Source organism: Dermacentor variabilis, chromosome 4, assembly GCF_050947875.1.
Source record: "Dermacentor variabilis isolate Ectoservices chromosome 4, ASM5094787v1, whole genome shotgun sequence".
In the NCBI taxonomy this organism is placed as follows: domain Eukaryota; kingdom Metazoa; phylum Arthropoda; class Arachnida; order Ixodida; family Ixodidae; genus Dermacentor; species Dermacentor variabilis.
Genome location: NC_134571.1, coordinates 41,832,549 through 41,847,415, shown reverse-complemented (window position 1 = coordinate 41,847,415; position 14,867 = coordinate 41,832,549). Strand labels below are relative to the sequence as shown.

The 14,867-nt window shown below is 43.0% G+C and overlaps 2 protein-coding genes across 3 annotated transcripts; one reads left to right on the top strand and one right to left on the bottom strand.

Moving 5' to 3' along the window:
- Window positions 1-1,406: 1,406 nt before the first annotated feature.
- Window positions 1,407-3,651, bottom strand: COX7B (Cytochrome c oxidase subunit 7B). Its single transcript, XM_075688773.1, has 3 exons — window positions 3,457-3,651; window positions 2,992-3,167; window positions 1,407-1,529 (listed from the first exon to the last, which is right to left on the bottom strand). The coding sequence occupies exons 1-3, from the start codon at window positions 3,500-3,502 to the stop codon at window positions 1,476-1,478; spliced, it is 276 nt and encodes a 91-aa protein (XP_075544888.1). The 5' UTR covers window positions 3,503-3,651; the 3' UTR covers window positions 1,407-1,475.
- A 529-nt stretch (window positions 3,652-4,180) lies between these two features.
- Window positions 4,181-13,627, top strand: LOC142578995 (E3 ubiquitin-protein ligase TRAIP-like). 2 transcript variants are annotated; one of them, XM_075688760.1, is made up of 5 exons: window positions 4,187-4,808; window positions 4,914-5,027; window positions 8,071-8,301; window positions 12,420-12,504; window positions 13,184-13,627. In XM_075688760.1, the coding sequence occupies exons 1-5, from the start codon at window positions 4,321-4,323 to the stop codon at window positions 13,382-13,384; spliced, it is 1,119 nt and encodes a 372-aa protein (XP_075544875.1). In that variant the 5' UTR covers window positions 4,187-4,320; the 3' UTR covers window positions 13,385-13,627. The 2 variants fall into 2 exon arrangements, with proteins under 2 accessions (XP_075544876.1, XP_075544875.1); XM_075688761.1 differs by lacking the exons at window positions 12,420-12,504; window positions 13,184-13,627 and adding an exon at window positions 10,066-10,275 and having other exon boundaries at window positions 4,181-4,808.
- Window positions 13,628-14,867: the final 1,240 nt, after the last annotated feature.

Genomic DNA, 14,867 nt, shown 5'->3' with positions numbered 1-14,867 from the left:
TTGAGCTTGTCAGTTGCACTGAGGCTAAGGTACGGGGCGACAGGTAATCCTGCTCAGGGCATAGGTGGCTACCAGGTGCATAAGCTTTTCTTTCATGCGGAACAAAACAATTAATGCTAAGTGCTACACTACAGTATGCTACCCAGTTTTCAGCAAGTTGCAAATACAGCAGCCAAGGACAGAACTGAGGGGACATCGCATTTCACCATACCATTGCATCTGTGTGCACACCCAACATCACTCTTCATTTCCTAATGCACACGAACGTTAAACACAACTTAGCTCCCTTATAGTACTGACATGACCCTGTGTCATTGTTTCCTGCTCTCTACAGTGATACATGGCATCTATGGTTAGATGTTTTCAAGGCCTGAAGAAGCCATCCACACCTAGGAGAGCGAACTTGCAGCAAGAGGAAGTGAATAGAAAAAGTGTTATTTAATACGACTTACCAGAAAGCAAAAGTGCATAGAAACTTGTGGCAAGTATTTTGAGAAAACATAATGGTATAAAAGGCAGAACACCTTCATTTTTGATCACCTCGAGACTTTGAGAATGCCTCTTGTAGACTTGGTACAACAGCATGCTGAGAAAGCAGCAGTGAGGCAGTTGCGCATAGGTACATTCCCATGTAATTAAGTGCAACAGGTGTTCTGATAAGTATTTTTTTTCAATTATGGTCATGTTCCTGCTGATTGCACACAAATTTGTAACAGTTGCTATAGTCAACTATCAAACATACCAAGAATACTAAAATTTTAGCTAGCAAGGCTATACCTGCCAACGCTCCCAAAATTTTTATAATGTTACAAATTCTGGCTCGTTCCAAGATTTTACGAAAGTTGCATAAAGTTCAATAAAAACATAAACTGTTTGAGAGTATGATTTAAAGCTGTTCAAAGATGGCGCAGCGCATAATTGCAACAAAGTGCATATATGAAAGAGGTTTCAATGGTACTGCACTGCTCTCTTGCAAGTGCAAAACGGCATACACAAGAGGGGCACATGCTTTGGGCAAGTGTATTAAAACAAGTTCTTGAAGTTGAAATTGGCAGCAGCAGAGTCACTGATAAAGTCACGGATCTGGAAACAATGCTGTCGCTCTGTGCTGTTCTAAGTCTTCTGCTGTTTGTGTGCTGCATCTAAAGGCAAATTGTTAATAAGGTGGGTATGTATCCAACAGAATATGTGTGCTCAGAGGAAAACTATGCCCCCTCCCTCAACCTACTTTTTTTCCATCGTGTCTACATCATATTTGCAAATTCTATGTTCACAGGTTGGCAGCTATGCAAACTTGACAAAGGTCAAGGGCATATTTATACACTCAAGCATGTGCATTTTGTGTGATCCTCTATCAACTCTTCATGCTTACTTGACTGCTCATAATAAAGGAGGGAAAAAAAATCTTGTGTTGTATAATTACAATTCAAACTTTATTACTTGAACCCACAAGAAGTTACATTTGTGTAGGCCATCTAGTTCTTCATAGGCGGGGCATCAACATAGTCCAAAGTACCCAGGGACTTCGCCTGGAAAAAATAGATCAGTAGAAGTCACAACAATGCAACATTTGCCAAGGATTATTCTGACAATCTAGAAGTACTACGGAAACATGAAGCAGTTTTATACCAGGTGGATTTTATGAAAGGGAAATGTTGTAGATTAATTTGTTCTCGCTTTGTGGTTTGCTAGGTTGAATCATCTGATCAGCTCGAATGGTAAAGGGACTGCTCTGGAAAAACGTTGGATCCAGTTTTGAATACCAGACCAGGATGAATTTTCCTTCAACTGCTGAGCTTTCTTTCAAAGAAACCCGTATGGGTTTCCTCTGTAGCTTTGTGCTATAATTTGGGTGGATGACAATTTTCCCTTTTCATGCAATTTCCTCCAATTTGCGGGCTTTGCCTGAATTGATTTGCCATATACAGATGTCCTTTAGCAATAACTAGGGGTGTGCAAATATTTGAAATTTGAAATACTAATAGAGTAGTCCCTGCTATTTGATACGTAATGACACTACATTATATGAATCTGTAGAATATTCGTTTATTTGGAATATCAAAGCACAGACTCATGCAAGTGAAAGGAGATTCTGCGGCAAGAGAGCTGCTGTTGTTGCCCAGAGGCACGAGTTTCCGAGCAAATGCGCGGGGCGGATAACTTCTGCTCAATATTTCAAGTCATTCAATAAGAATACTTCCCTTTTAGGCAGCTCATACATGAAAGTGTTGTCTTGATTTAGGCAAAGCAAGTTAATATTTGCCCAATTTCACCATCTCTTGAAATAATGTGTGGCGCTGAAGTACCGCATTTATCTGCTTAGCTTATCACATTTATCTCCTAAACATGTCACAGGCATACTTTGCATTCCTTATATAACCTTTGTTTTAGGTTCTGCGGGAAGCTATGCAGAAGCTGTGCATGTTAAGCTATGCATTATAGGCATGGCCAGAGCTGCTATGTAACTCTCTCTTGAATAAGACGCGTTTTGCCATTTCAAGAGAGAATTTAGCTTTAAATATTACTGAATTGGACAATAGATCCAATGCTTATCCCCCTTTAGGTGGGCTCTAACATGCCTAGTGTGTTGCATATCGCGCTGAGTGGAAGCGTGTCATTTCTTTAACATTCCAGGAGCAGTGCCTGCACAATAACTCGTTCGAGTAGAAGGCAAACCAGACTGTTGTTCTTTTGTGATACTTGAACAAATAACATCCATGCAAAGCACACTGTGCTGCAAAGCAATGTCATTTGCAAGAGGTCTCGTCCACAACACACACGGGGCTTGCACTGCTCTCTGGTTATTCAGCTCCGTGGCTAGAACAAGCTAAACATAACCTGGTGCTCTACAACACAAGTGTGTCCATATAACTCCCCCACTACCCGCAGCTTCTTTTTTTTTTTTTCGCAACGAACTGTCGGACCGAATAATCAACTACTCGTCGCGCTCGGTGGAGGATGATACGCGAGTAGTGGAAAACATGTGCTTACAGTGACGAGGCTCACGAGGAAGAAACCAACTCCCACGGCCAGATGAATGTTGAACTTGGCCTGCCTTTTGCTAAAGTGCTCCTCCCACGGCCCGATGAAGGTGGGCATGTCAGCCATGGTAACTTGTTTGTACTGGGAAGGGGGATGGTACGACCGCACGCCGCTGCGGGACTGCCCTAGAGAGAAAGGATCATACACACGCACTCTTTACAAGCTTTTTGCAATGCACACTGCTTGCACCGAAGAAAAACTTTTCGACAGGACACACTAGCGTCGCCGGTTAAACTAAGAGCAACACGTAAGTTGAGACCTCGCATCGTTATATCCGAAAACGTGATAGAGCATTTACAAAGGCTTTAAGTGTGGTCAGATTCAGTATTCGACTTGTAAGACGAAAGGAAACGATTTAACGCTTTGTGGTATACACAAGGGTACATTCGAATAGAAAAGGCAAAGCAAGCTTACTCGAAACACACTGCAGCGCCCTTTGGGAGGCGAGTCGCGCGATCATCTTGACTGTGTTTTATGCACTAGAATTTCAAAACTTAGCGCAGACGCTGCTCCAGCAGGCACGCTGTAGTCAGCAACGAGGGATTGCCGCGATCACGAAACTCGACCACGACTCGACGAGCGGCCGAAAAGGTCACCTTTGTTGCTAGATCGATTTTAGAGCAGCTCGCTAGCAAGCCGCCAGTAACGAATTGGCAACTCTTATAGAAATTAGGCAGAAAAAGATGATTTTATTTAGCAAGGCAGAGCCAACAGAAATAAACCTTATTAATCTGGTGCAAATAACTATCCTTCAGAGTTCAGCATGGTTCAGCAGCCTTAGCAAAAAGAAAAAGAAAGAAAAGAAACATTCTGCTTGATGGAAACCGTAACCAGTATACATATTTCGCGAGTTAGATTGGTTAGAATATTTGTTATGCTCGACGCAAATATTCCGCTTATCAATAAAACCAGAAATAAAAGTTCTTCAGCAGTCATTCTTGAATAATTATAGCTGTAACCAGGCAAAACAAAGCGTATCTTTAAAGATACATGAGTAATCATATAAGCAAAATATATTAAATATGTTAAATTCATTTTTTTTATTATTTTTGGTGTGGCCTGACAGATGCAGCGCGCACGGCATTGTGTAGCCAGCCTCCTTTGGTGTAGCCTGTGTTAGCCACCGTACCTGTGTGGCCTCAAAAACCTCGTGCTGAATGTGGTGCGAGGAACAATTTCGGTTGGTAACATTGTACTCAGGGAAATACGAAAGTACAATGTAGCGCGAGCATTGCCCGCCTTTTACGTTAGCAAGTTGTTTTCAGTTTTTCTTTTAAAATGAAGTTTACTTGTAGCATATGCATGGACAATTTCAGCACCGAAAACATCGACAACATAACTGCCACTGGTTGCGGTCATGTTTTTCACGAAATGTGCCTGCTCCACTGGACGGAAATGTCCAAGACTTGCCCGGCTTGCAGGAAGCCGTTGCGTCCGAAGCAAGTGTTCAAGCTCTATTTTAACGTGTCTGAAACGAAAGAAGTCGATGTCGGAGACCTTCAGAACAAGCTAGACGACGCGAAGGCACAGCTAAGGGCAGCAAATGTGGAAAAGATCAAACAGCAAGAAGCAGCCGACATGCTCAAGGCTTTCCTTATTCAACGAGAGGAAGAAGTTCAGAAATTCAAGGACAAGTACATGGATGCGCTCGGCGAAAAGGCCCAGTTGCAAGCTAAGATACAGTCTATGAGAAAGGAAGTATCGGAAAAGCGCCAGTTATACGACGAAAATATTACTTTGCGGTCTCGAATAACGCACTATGAAAGGTAGGCTCACACCTGGAGCGGCTGCAGCCGCAACTTATTTGAGAATGTACGCAACAGGTGCACAGATTATTATATGAGTTACTTTATTTCTTCCCTTTCTTTTAGTCTCAAAAAGCTTATAGACGGTAACGCAAAGGAAGCAGATGAGCTTCTGAAGTCTTATGCAGACGGACCTGGCACGCTAAAGAATTTGGCGACGTACTGTGTTCTTGTGAAACGGTAAGATGTGATGGCGTTTTTCCTACCATTGTAAGCCTTTTCATGGAAAACAGATGACTATTTTGAAGGCTTTAGAAATTATTTTTAAAGTTATGATAATTACAATAACATGCTTTATAGCAAAAGAAAGCTTTAGGTGTGCTTTACGAAGATGTGCATTTCTAAGAAACTTGTCTGAGTGTACTATTTCATATAATTTGTTAAAGACTAGCGTTACTGAAAGATACAGGAAATTATTATATTGTTACACTAATAACATACAGAAAGAAACATTTCAATTGCCTTCAGCACATGAAAATTTCAGTGTTCTAGATCATATGTTCCAGATCATCACAAACAAACATGGGTTTTGCCCAAAGGCTAAGCCTTGGAAGCGATAGCGAAGTCTAGCGTTGCGCTCGAGTGCCTTGCACGGTGTCTTGACTCCCAACAATATGCGGAAGTGACATGACACGACACAGCATGCGAAACAACTGCTGCTGTGCTGCAGGAATAGTGCTCTTGCAGAGGCAAGGCACTTCTCAACACTGGCTCAATGAGGAATGCCAGAAGCAGTATTACAGGTGTCGCACATTCATGGTGCATGAGATGAGAATGATGGAAAATAGCGTTTGTCAGTGCCAAATGAAAGGATTGGATAGCTTTAGCTTGACTTTTACTGTCCATTCTGCTCAGGCAAGTGCATGCTCCATGGTGTGGTATGAACAAGCTGCTTAGGAATGCTAATGTGTATGCGCACGACTCAGTGGAAGCCAGAACACCGCCCTGGCTCCTGCAGAGCCTATTGAACAGAATGTGGCGGTGCATTCACTTTGCTTTGTCATTTTTGCAGTAAAAATGTGCTGCCTTCTAATCCTCCACACACAGGTCACTGTGACAGCATGGCGGAAGCGCTAGTGCACCTTGTGTGTTGGTACAATTGCTATCGCAATAAAAAAAAAAGTTTTCTGCCAAACAGAAACTGCCTCTTTCTGGTAAAGGTGCCACAAATATTGGGCAAAACATCACCCTCATAGTAGCAAATCTCTGCCATGGGCTGTAGAGTCACTGTATATAAGATCTGTAATATTGGCAGCATACGAACGACATCTGTCAGCACAAGAAATCAGTCAATTGTCAATAGTCAGAAAATGAAACTCGCTGCCAAACAGTTGACAACAATCAAGGCTGATTTGCAGATCTCTATCGTCTGAATTAAACTCTCATGATTTGACATCATCCTCTGTCTTATTGCAACTAGTAATATCAAAACAATCATCTGAATACACAGCATAAGCATGAGACTCATTCCCAGAAGGGCCCAGCTACCCCAGTGCCTTCCATCTTTGCTATCTTTAGGTGAACACCACTGCTATAAGTAGCTTCCACACAAGAAAAAAATACTACTCAGACATTAAAAGCCTTCTCAGAATGGTTCTTGGATGGCGCAGCAATTTCAATCGTGCGCTGCAAGCCTTAAAATGGTGCTTGGTGCTCATGGGTCACTTGTGACCCACCTTCAATGGCCATGGCAAGAAAAAGCGGCAATGTGTCATTGCTTAATTAACTGTTGTTGGTGCTTAGGTTGTAAGAAATTAAGGAAGCACTCTATCAAAATAATAATGTTGCATAACAGTTTGTGTACACATACAGTAAAATCTCACTATAACGAAGTTGAAGGAGGAGCCAGAATCACTTTGCTATATTAAGTACCTTGTTATGTTCACTATGGCGTGTACTGCACTGTGAAATCTCTATGGAGATTTCAAGGGGAATTTCACTCTGTTATATTCATTATTTTATTATATCCCATTCCGTTACAACTAGGTTTGACTGTATAAACCGACTGCTATTAAAATAGAACTTTAATTTTAATTATGGTATGACAGGTGTGTTATCATATATTGCACATGTATATTTGCTCTCATTGTAGCTGCATTGACCATGTGCAAAAAAGGACCATGGAATACAAACAACTGCAATTTATTTAGATAAACATGTACAAAGGTGGTTGCTCAAATGCAGTATGACTGAAGTATGCGGCTGTAGAAGTGTTTCAAAGATACATGGTTGCATGCCTTGTCAGCCATAACTTTCCATTATGACTTGCCAAACGATCCTGATAGCTTGTGTTTTCCATTACTTTGTAGTGAATTGATGCTATATCTATTTACCATGTATGTTCTTTTCTTTAATGCCTCACTGTTTGCAGGACATATTAGGTATTTTTCCTTGGTCTACGCTGCTTTATGTCCCCGATGCACTCCAGAACATACTGGTTATACTGCAGAGTTTGAGCTAAATGCCATTTTAATGAAGTCAGTAATAGAAGCACTTTAGAGCCGAGGACTGACGCAAATGAAGAATATTATGGCGCACCCAGAAGGCTGTCATTTTTGTCTATGGATTGCATAGTGTTGACACAATTATCACATCCTGCAAAAATATTTAGTGCATCTTTGACTACGTTATAGACAGTTAAATTTCAGAAGCCAATAGCAACTGCCACATGGTTCGATCTCAGCTCAGTGTGCTCAGAAGTCTTGATACCATTAATATTAACACTGTATACAATGATTTCATTGTTAAAGCTCTCAGAATGCCAATTCCGTTGTGTAGGTTCAAGAGAACATAAAGCAATATACTCCAATACGTGTTTGGACATGGAAGCTGGCAATAAATTTTACGATATTCAAAGTTATTCAGCTTTACCTCTATGTCTTCACCTAAATTTGGCTAAATAAAGTACAAAGGTAGCTTCATTTAGTTCTTTGAAGGCTAGAAAAGGCACTTGTGCTTGCAACTGTCTGCAGGAAAAGCATAATATTTTGCTAGTCCGATAGTTTGCAAGGGTGAGTTTTGTAAAAACAGTTTGTACTGCAGCACTTTTGTGCATGCTTCTATCAAGGCTGACGTAGCATCATGGCATTTCAGTTTCTTTGTCTTAGCCCCTGGCGTTACAGCAGTGGACAGATACACTTGATTGAATGATTTTCACCTGCTCACCAGAGGTAAACAGCCTTGTAAGCTGTAGTCATGCTGGTACTTGCTTTTCATGTAACAGCCAACTGCAGACAGTAACGGACAGCCGGTCACAGCTGAACAAGGAGGCGCTCGACTTAAGAAAGAAGGTGGCCTACTTGGAAGTTCTGGCGAGAGAGAGAGTGGCCCACATACGTACGTTGGAAGGGGATGTTAGTCATCTCAAGGACATGCTCCACAGGGCGGAACTCAAAGCGGAGAAGGACAACACTTCTGCGAGCACAAATGCCGATGATGGTCTGATTGCAGAAAGGTGAGCAGCAGTATTGATTTTATCGCATAGCTTGCTCTTTCATCTACAGCACCACCTTTGAGGAGAAAGAGACACCTAATGGAACAGTAAAGTTCAACTCTAAATCAGTTCAAACTGGTGAATTCTTTCACAACTCCAGTTTCTTTCATGTGGCAGGAATGATGATTATATAGGGTAAAATAAAGACGAAAGGTCACTTTTTAAAATTAATCTTGAATTAAAAACGATAGTGCCAGTTATGCCAGTGCAACATCATGAATGTCACAATTCTTTTGTTCATATTTGGGCTCTTTTGGCAAGGGAAATGTTCTAAATTGTAGGGTTTTATGTGCCAAAACCACTTTCTGATTATGAGGCATGCCGTTGTGGAGGACTCCGGAAATTCAGACCAGCTGGGGTTCTCTAACGTGCACCTAAATCTAAGTACACGGGTGTTTTTGCATTTCGCCCCCATCGAAATGCGGCCGCCGTGGCCGGTATTCAATTTCGCAACCTCATGCTCAGCCGCCCAACACCATAGCCACTGAGCAACCATGGTGGTTAAGGGAAATGTTCTGCTGTTGCCTTCTTTCTCTTTGCATGCTGTCGAACTTGTTTCTTATGCAAATAAAGAACTGGTTGTAATAATGTGCCTTTATGGTGAAAAGGTGGACAAAAACCCGGGGCACTACGCCGACCAAAGTAAAATTTTAAAAGAAAAGAAGACGTTTCGGCTCCCACACGGGAGCCTTGTTCACAGGTAAAATAAACAAAGGTGTCCGAACAGCTCATTCAAATAGTCTTGAACGCATGACGCAGGCAGCACGCATACACTGACGGCAGATTGCCATTGCTCCTGTTCAGAGTGTGTGGAATAGTCTGAATCATGAGCAACTCAAGATAAAGGTGTCGAAATAGCCCTTTTTTCCTAGCAAGGACACGTGCCTTCCCCCAGTCAATTGCGTGGCCTCATAAGCGGCATGCTCAGCTAAAGCACCGGATTTCACATTTTCGTTTCCGACATCATACTTGTGCTGTTTAAGACACCTTTTAAAATCACCAGTTTCGCCAATATACACATAGTTGCAGCCAATGTAAGCGTGGTTTGACGGGAACTACAGCCTGTGGTTACTCGTGTTCTTTCTTGAATGCTGTTGAGTGACAAATGGCACGTCCACAGTTACCCTATGCTGCCTGTAGTCAAAAGCGCACCGGAATACCATATATCTCGTCCACAAGTGAAGCTCTAAGCCGTATTCTGCGTTCATACAATGTTCAAGTGGCACACATTCCAAACCAGAAACTATGACAATCACTCATAAATGTTAAGGACAAATTACCAAAAGAGAAATTCCCAGGTGTTGTGTACACTGTCCCATGCGCGGATTGCGACTATGTGTACATTGACGAAACTGGTGACTTTGAAAGGTGTCTTAAACAGCACAATTATGACGCCAGAAAAGAAACTGTGAAATCCAGTGCTTTGGCTGAGCATGCCGCTTCAAGCGGCCACACAATCGACTGGGGGAAGGCACGTGTCCTTGCCAGGGAGAAAGGGCGTTCAAGACTATTTGAATGAGCTGTTCGAACACCTTTGTTTATTTTACCTGTGAACAAGGCTCCTGTGTGGGAGCCGAAATGTCTTCTTTTCTTTTCTTTTAAAATTTTACTTTGGTCAGCGTAGTGCCCCGTGTTTTTGTCTACCTTTTCATCATGTTTAATTCCGACCAGACGGGCTTCCGTCAAACACTGAACTTCAATGTGCCTTTATCTGCTTCTATACAGCCGCCACATGCTGTTTACCGAACTGGAAAAAATGCTTTGCGGAAGACTATGCAACCTTCAGTTTGTCGCTGACAGGAAGCTTAGATGCCAGGTTTGTCCCTGAAATTACCAGTGTGCTTCACTGCTATGTCTTCCTCATCGGAGCACACATAAGAGCCTTGCTGATCATTTGACCTAATAAAGTCTCTAGTTAAGCTTTCCTGCTGCTGCTGGACCCCTTTGTGTCATTGACCGTTTTCCTTCTTTGTGCAGTTGCTGACCCATCCTTTTACTGCCTGTAGGATGGCTTTCCTGCAAAGCTTATTTGCCTAAATTCCAGCTCATCAATTTCGTGCAGTACAGCAAAGTATTCATTCTCTCTGCACAGTAGACTGACAAAGGGCTCACTGCTTTTCGGGAGAACCCCCATTCCCTCCCATTACAGCTTGTGCCCCCATTCATGCTCGCCTGAGCCCTTGTGATGTCTCAGCAGACCTTCCCCGCCCTTTTGTCCGGCTTCACTACATTGCACCATTTTCCGCTCTCTGCACGACATATGTCACCCAGGTATTAGGGCTACTCAGCGCTTTCTCACCCAGCTCTTTGTCTGGCCCGCAATTAATGGTGAAGTGCAAGCTTGGACGCGTATGTGTCTGCCCTGCCAGACGACAAAGGTCTCCTGTCATTCCAAGACAGCTCCCCAAGCCTTCCTTCCAGCCGGCCGTCGTTTCGACCATATTCATCTCAATTGTGGGCCCCCTACCCGTGCCTCAAGGTTATCGTTATATACTCACCATGGTCGACCATTTCACATGCTGGGCGGAGGCTGTTCCCATTCATGACATCACCGCTGCGTCTGTTTCCAGCGCTTTCATTTCTGAGTGGATATGTCGCTTTGGTTGTCCTGGCACTGTGATAACAGACTGTGGGGGCGAATTTGAGTCCTCCCTGTTTGCTTTCCTTAATCGCATCCTCGGCGCCAGACATTGCCATACCATAGCGTATCACCCGTGTGCCAATGGCATGGTGGAACACCTTCACTGACAACTGAAGGCCACCCTGGCTACCCACCTCAGTTGCGTCACCTTGGTTGCCACCTTGCCCCTTGTGCTCCTTGGTTTACGGGCCGTCCTCCGGGCAAACCTACAGTGCTCAGCAGCAGAGCTGGTGTATGGTAGTTCTATGCATCTCCCTGCAGACTTCTTTACATCAACGTAGCTACCAGCCCAGCCACAAGAATTCCTACAATGCCTCCTGGACTGTGTTAAAGACCTCTGGCCCACTCCAATCCATCATTTCCACCACAATACAATCTTCGTGCGCCGCAACACTGTCCGACTGCCGCTAACCCTGGTGTACAATGGACCATTCCGCATCCTCCACCGCACCCCGAAAACCGCCACCCTCCAACAGAACGGCCAGGATAAGGCAGTCAGCTTATACCGCCTTAAGCCAGCTTACATGGAGACTGCGATGGAAAGCCTTGCATCACTGTCTGACCTTGTGCTAGAGTGTCATAGCTGGCCGTCAGTGCAGTTTCGACTTCCAGACTAGGTGCGGGGGGCCCTGTAGCGCCCTCCTTTGGGTGGTGCCTAGAACCCGGATAGCGTGCGCCTGCATGAGAATAAAGACGCCGCTTGGTCGTGGAACGTCAAGCCATGGCTCGCAGTTCTATTTGGTGTCGATTCGGGTCAGCTGTCTCTTTCCTTCGCTCCTGAGGCATAAGCCTACAGGCTCATGTCAGCCAGTCAACAATGAGAGCCGATCATGCTTTCTAAGAAGGGAGGACGACTCGTGCATTGTACGCTGCAAATCCTTCCAACAAGCTTCCATTCAGTTGGCATCAAGCCAAGGGACATCAGAGGCGAGAAATGGAGCAGCCTTTCTTCTGGTGCTCTATTCTGGTTGTCACCCGTACCTTTCACTGTGCTGCACAAAATTGGTGAGACAGAGTGGTGGCCACATTTTTCCTTTTATAGGAATGCAAATTTGGCAGGAAAATATATGTTATACTTGGATCATGGTTATGTGTTTAACCAGAAGTGCCTTCTCAGGCTAGCAACAGTGAATGGAAAAAGTCCTAATTCTGTGCAAATAGAGGAACTATTTTGCTAACGCTGCCGCAGGGCAAGGTTTCTTTTTTTTTTTTTTCTGCCTATATCGAAAACCTGAGTGGTGGGTGAATAGAAAGAACATGGAGCTGAAATGTGCTGTGCAAGATGTCACAGCCATTACAAGAGAGCGTGTGGAACACTTGCCAGCAATGTCATTGTAGCACCTGTCCTCATTGAGCACAGCAAAGACGCAGTATAATTTCTGTTATCTTCCAAGACAGCAATTTCTTAATTTTTTTTTTTTTTTCATTTTTCATGCAGCCCAGCACCTGAACGAATGAAACGCCCGCGCTTGACAAACCCTGAAGAAACACCTTCTCCAAATGTTGCCTCTCCAGCTCTTCGCGTAAGCTTGGGAACCACTTTAATTGGTGTAGGGCTTCACTTAAATGGTTGTAATTTGTGCATGCCTCACCTTAGCATTACAAAAGTAATGACCTTGGCAGCCATCTTTTGTAAGAAAAGTGCATAATGTCTATCAAAGAAAATGTTCGTTGACATAGAACATATGGATACATACTCATGTTATGAATGCATTCTACCTTTGGGGTGCAAACTTGGAGGATAATGGATAGACTTGAAAGAAAGATAAGCAACATTTAACCAGTGTTGGATGAGAAAATGAAAGGCATAACATTAAGAGTTACTAAGATAGCAGTATGAATCGGGACAAATGCAGGCAGCTGATATCCAAGTCCCAGGATATCCTTAAAACAAACTGTTGCTCTGTCACCACAGTCTGGGTGCCAAGGAAACAGAAGTAGAGTCAAAGGTGGCATTCGATTAGATATGGAGCAATGAAATTAGTAAATATGCAGCCGTAGTATGGAGTTAGCTGACATAAGGCAGGTAGCTGAAGTCTATGCCCTACAGTATATCTAAGTTTACTCTGATGATGACAACAGCTCTTGTTATTGTGCTAGCCTGTCTTCTTATAGGATCTGCATTTTTATCTCTAGTGATTCTAACCACGCATTTGGCACACTCAGTGCATGTATGTTGCGATAAAACCAATTTTGTTTCAGATTGTGACCTCTGCTTGGCACTCAAAAGCTCCAGACGGTGCGACACCGACGAGGGAACCACTGCTGCCACGGAAAACAAGCTTTTTCCGTCCAGCTGCTGCTACAGATTCATTCAAATCGGTCATCAGGACTGGCTACAATGGTCTAGGTGGTCATTCAAAGCATGTTGTTGGATCAAAGCCATCTCTGAAAAAATTCTAGGATCCTGTGTTATACATTGATGCTTGCATATGCCATTGCTAGCTGCTTTCATTTTGTGTAAATATTTTATTTATTCTAGCAAACATACTGTCCCTTGCATGGATACCAGTACGTGAATGCATTCAAATTTCATATTTTTGTAGCTTAATTTCGCTGAACAAACACCTCTTATTTCACACATACACACATAAAAATATATATATTGATGATGCACTGTGAAAATAAAAGTGTTACATATTTCTAGCCTGCATGTTCTAATGTTTAAGGTGGCACAATATCATTTTCATTTTGAAGCAAAGTTAACTGAAATGACCAAATAAATAATTTTCTGGCATGTTTAAGTATGCACATCTTCAGGCCACGGCCATTAGTATGTTTCTGTGATGTGACCCAAAAGAACCAACAATCACCCTTCTTTGAAAGTCACAAACCTCCTTAGAGAGAGAGCTCAAACACCCATAAAAATCTATAGGAAGCAGTTGCGCACCAATGGAAATGGGGGTAAAGATTTGGAGATTGTAACTTCCCACCAGAGGTCAGCCAACCCTCAGACTTCTCCAAAAGGCTCTTTCTGTGTGTGTGTTAAAAAAATGTAATTATGGGGTTTTATGTGCCATAACCACGATCTGATTAAGAGGCATGCTGTATTGGGAGACTCCAGAAATTTTGACCATCTGGGGTTCTTAACATGCATCTAAATCTAAGTACACAGGTGTTTTCACATTGCACCCCCATATAAATGCGGCTACTGTGGTGTGCGTGTGTGCGCGTGCGTGTGTGTGTGCTTGAAAACCATCATGATTTCTTGCCAAATTTTTGCCACTCTCCCAACAGCAGTTCTGTCTAATGTATAGATGCAATATAGGAGATAAATTTTTTGGCCAGACGGTATATTGTGCAGTGCTTAAACGTTGCAATTGAGCCAGGAGGATGGCGGCTGTAGCTGAATCCCATTTTGTAAGAATGATATAGAGTTAAACCTCCATATGACGAAGTAGGTAAAGTCAGCAATTTGCTTCATTATATCGAAATTTCGTTATATTGAAATTTGAACTTTTATGCGAATAGTACAGTCGCCAATTGAGTTTTAAAAGGAAAGGGGCCGCAGAATTTTCCAAATGATCTGACAATCGAAAAAAGTAAATCTGAATGAGAAAACAATTCATTTTGATAAAATTGGGAGTCGGCGACAAGTGATGCGGTTTCATGCCATGTAGACGATATCTTCACATCGGTGGTACGAATTAAGCGAAGCCAGCCACGCTTTCGCGTGCACTCCGCCCGCGCGGCTAATAGCGTTGCCCGCAATGGGACGACGCTGTCATTAGAAAGTTTTAGTTTAGGGGGCACAAGATGGTAGTGCCTTCATGAAAGCGGTCGTGTGAAGCAATACATTTCACTCAGAAGTGAAACTGGTGTACTTTAAGAAAGCAGAACGTTTGATTTACTTAAAACTTACTGTTCATTGTCTACTCCTTGCAAC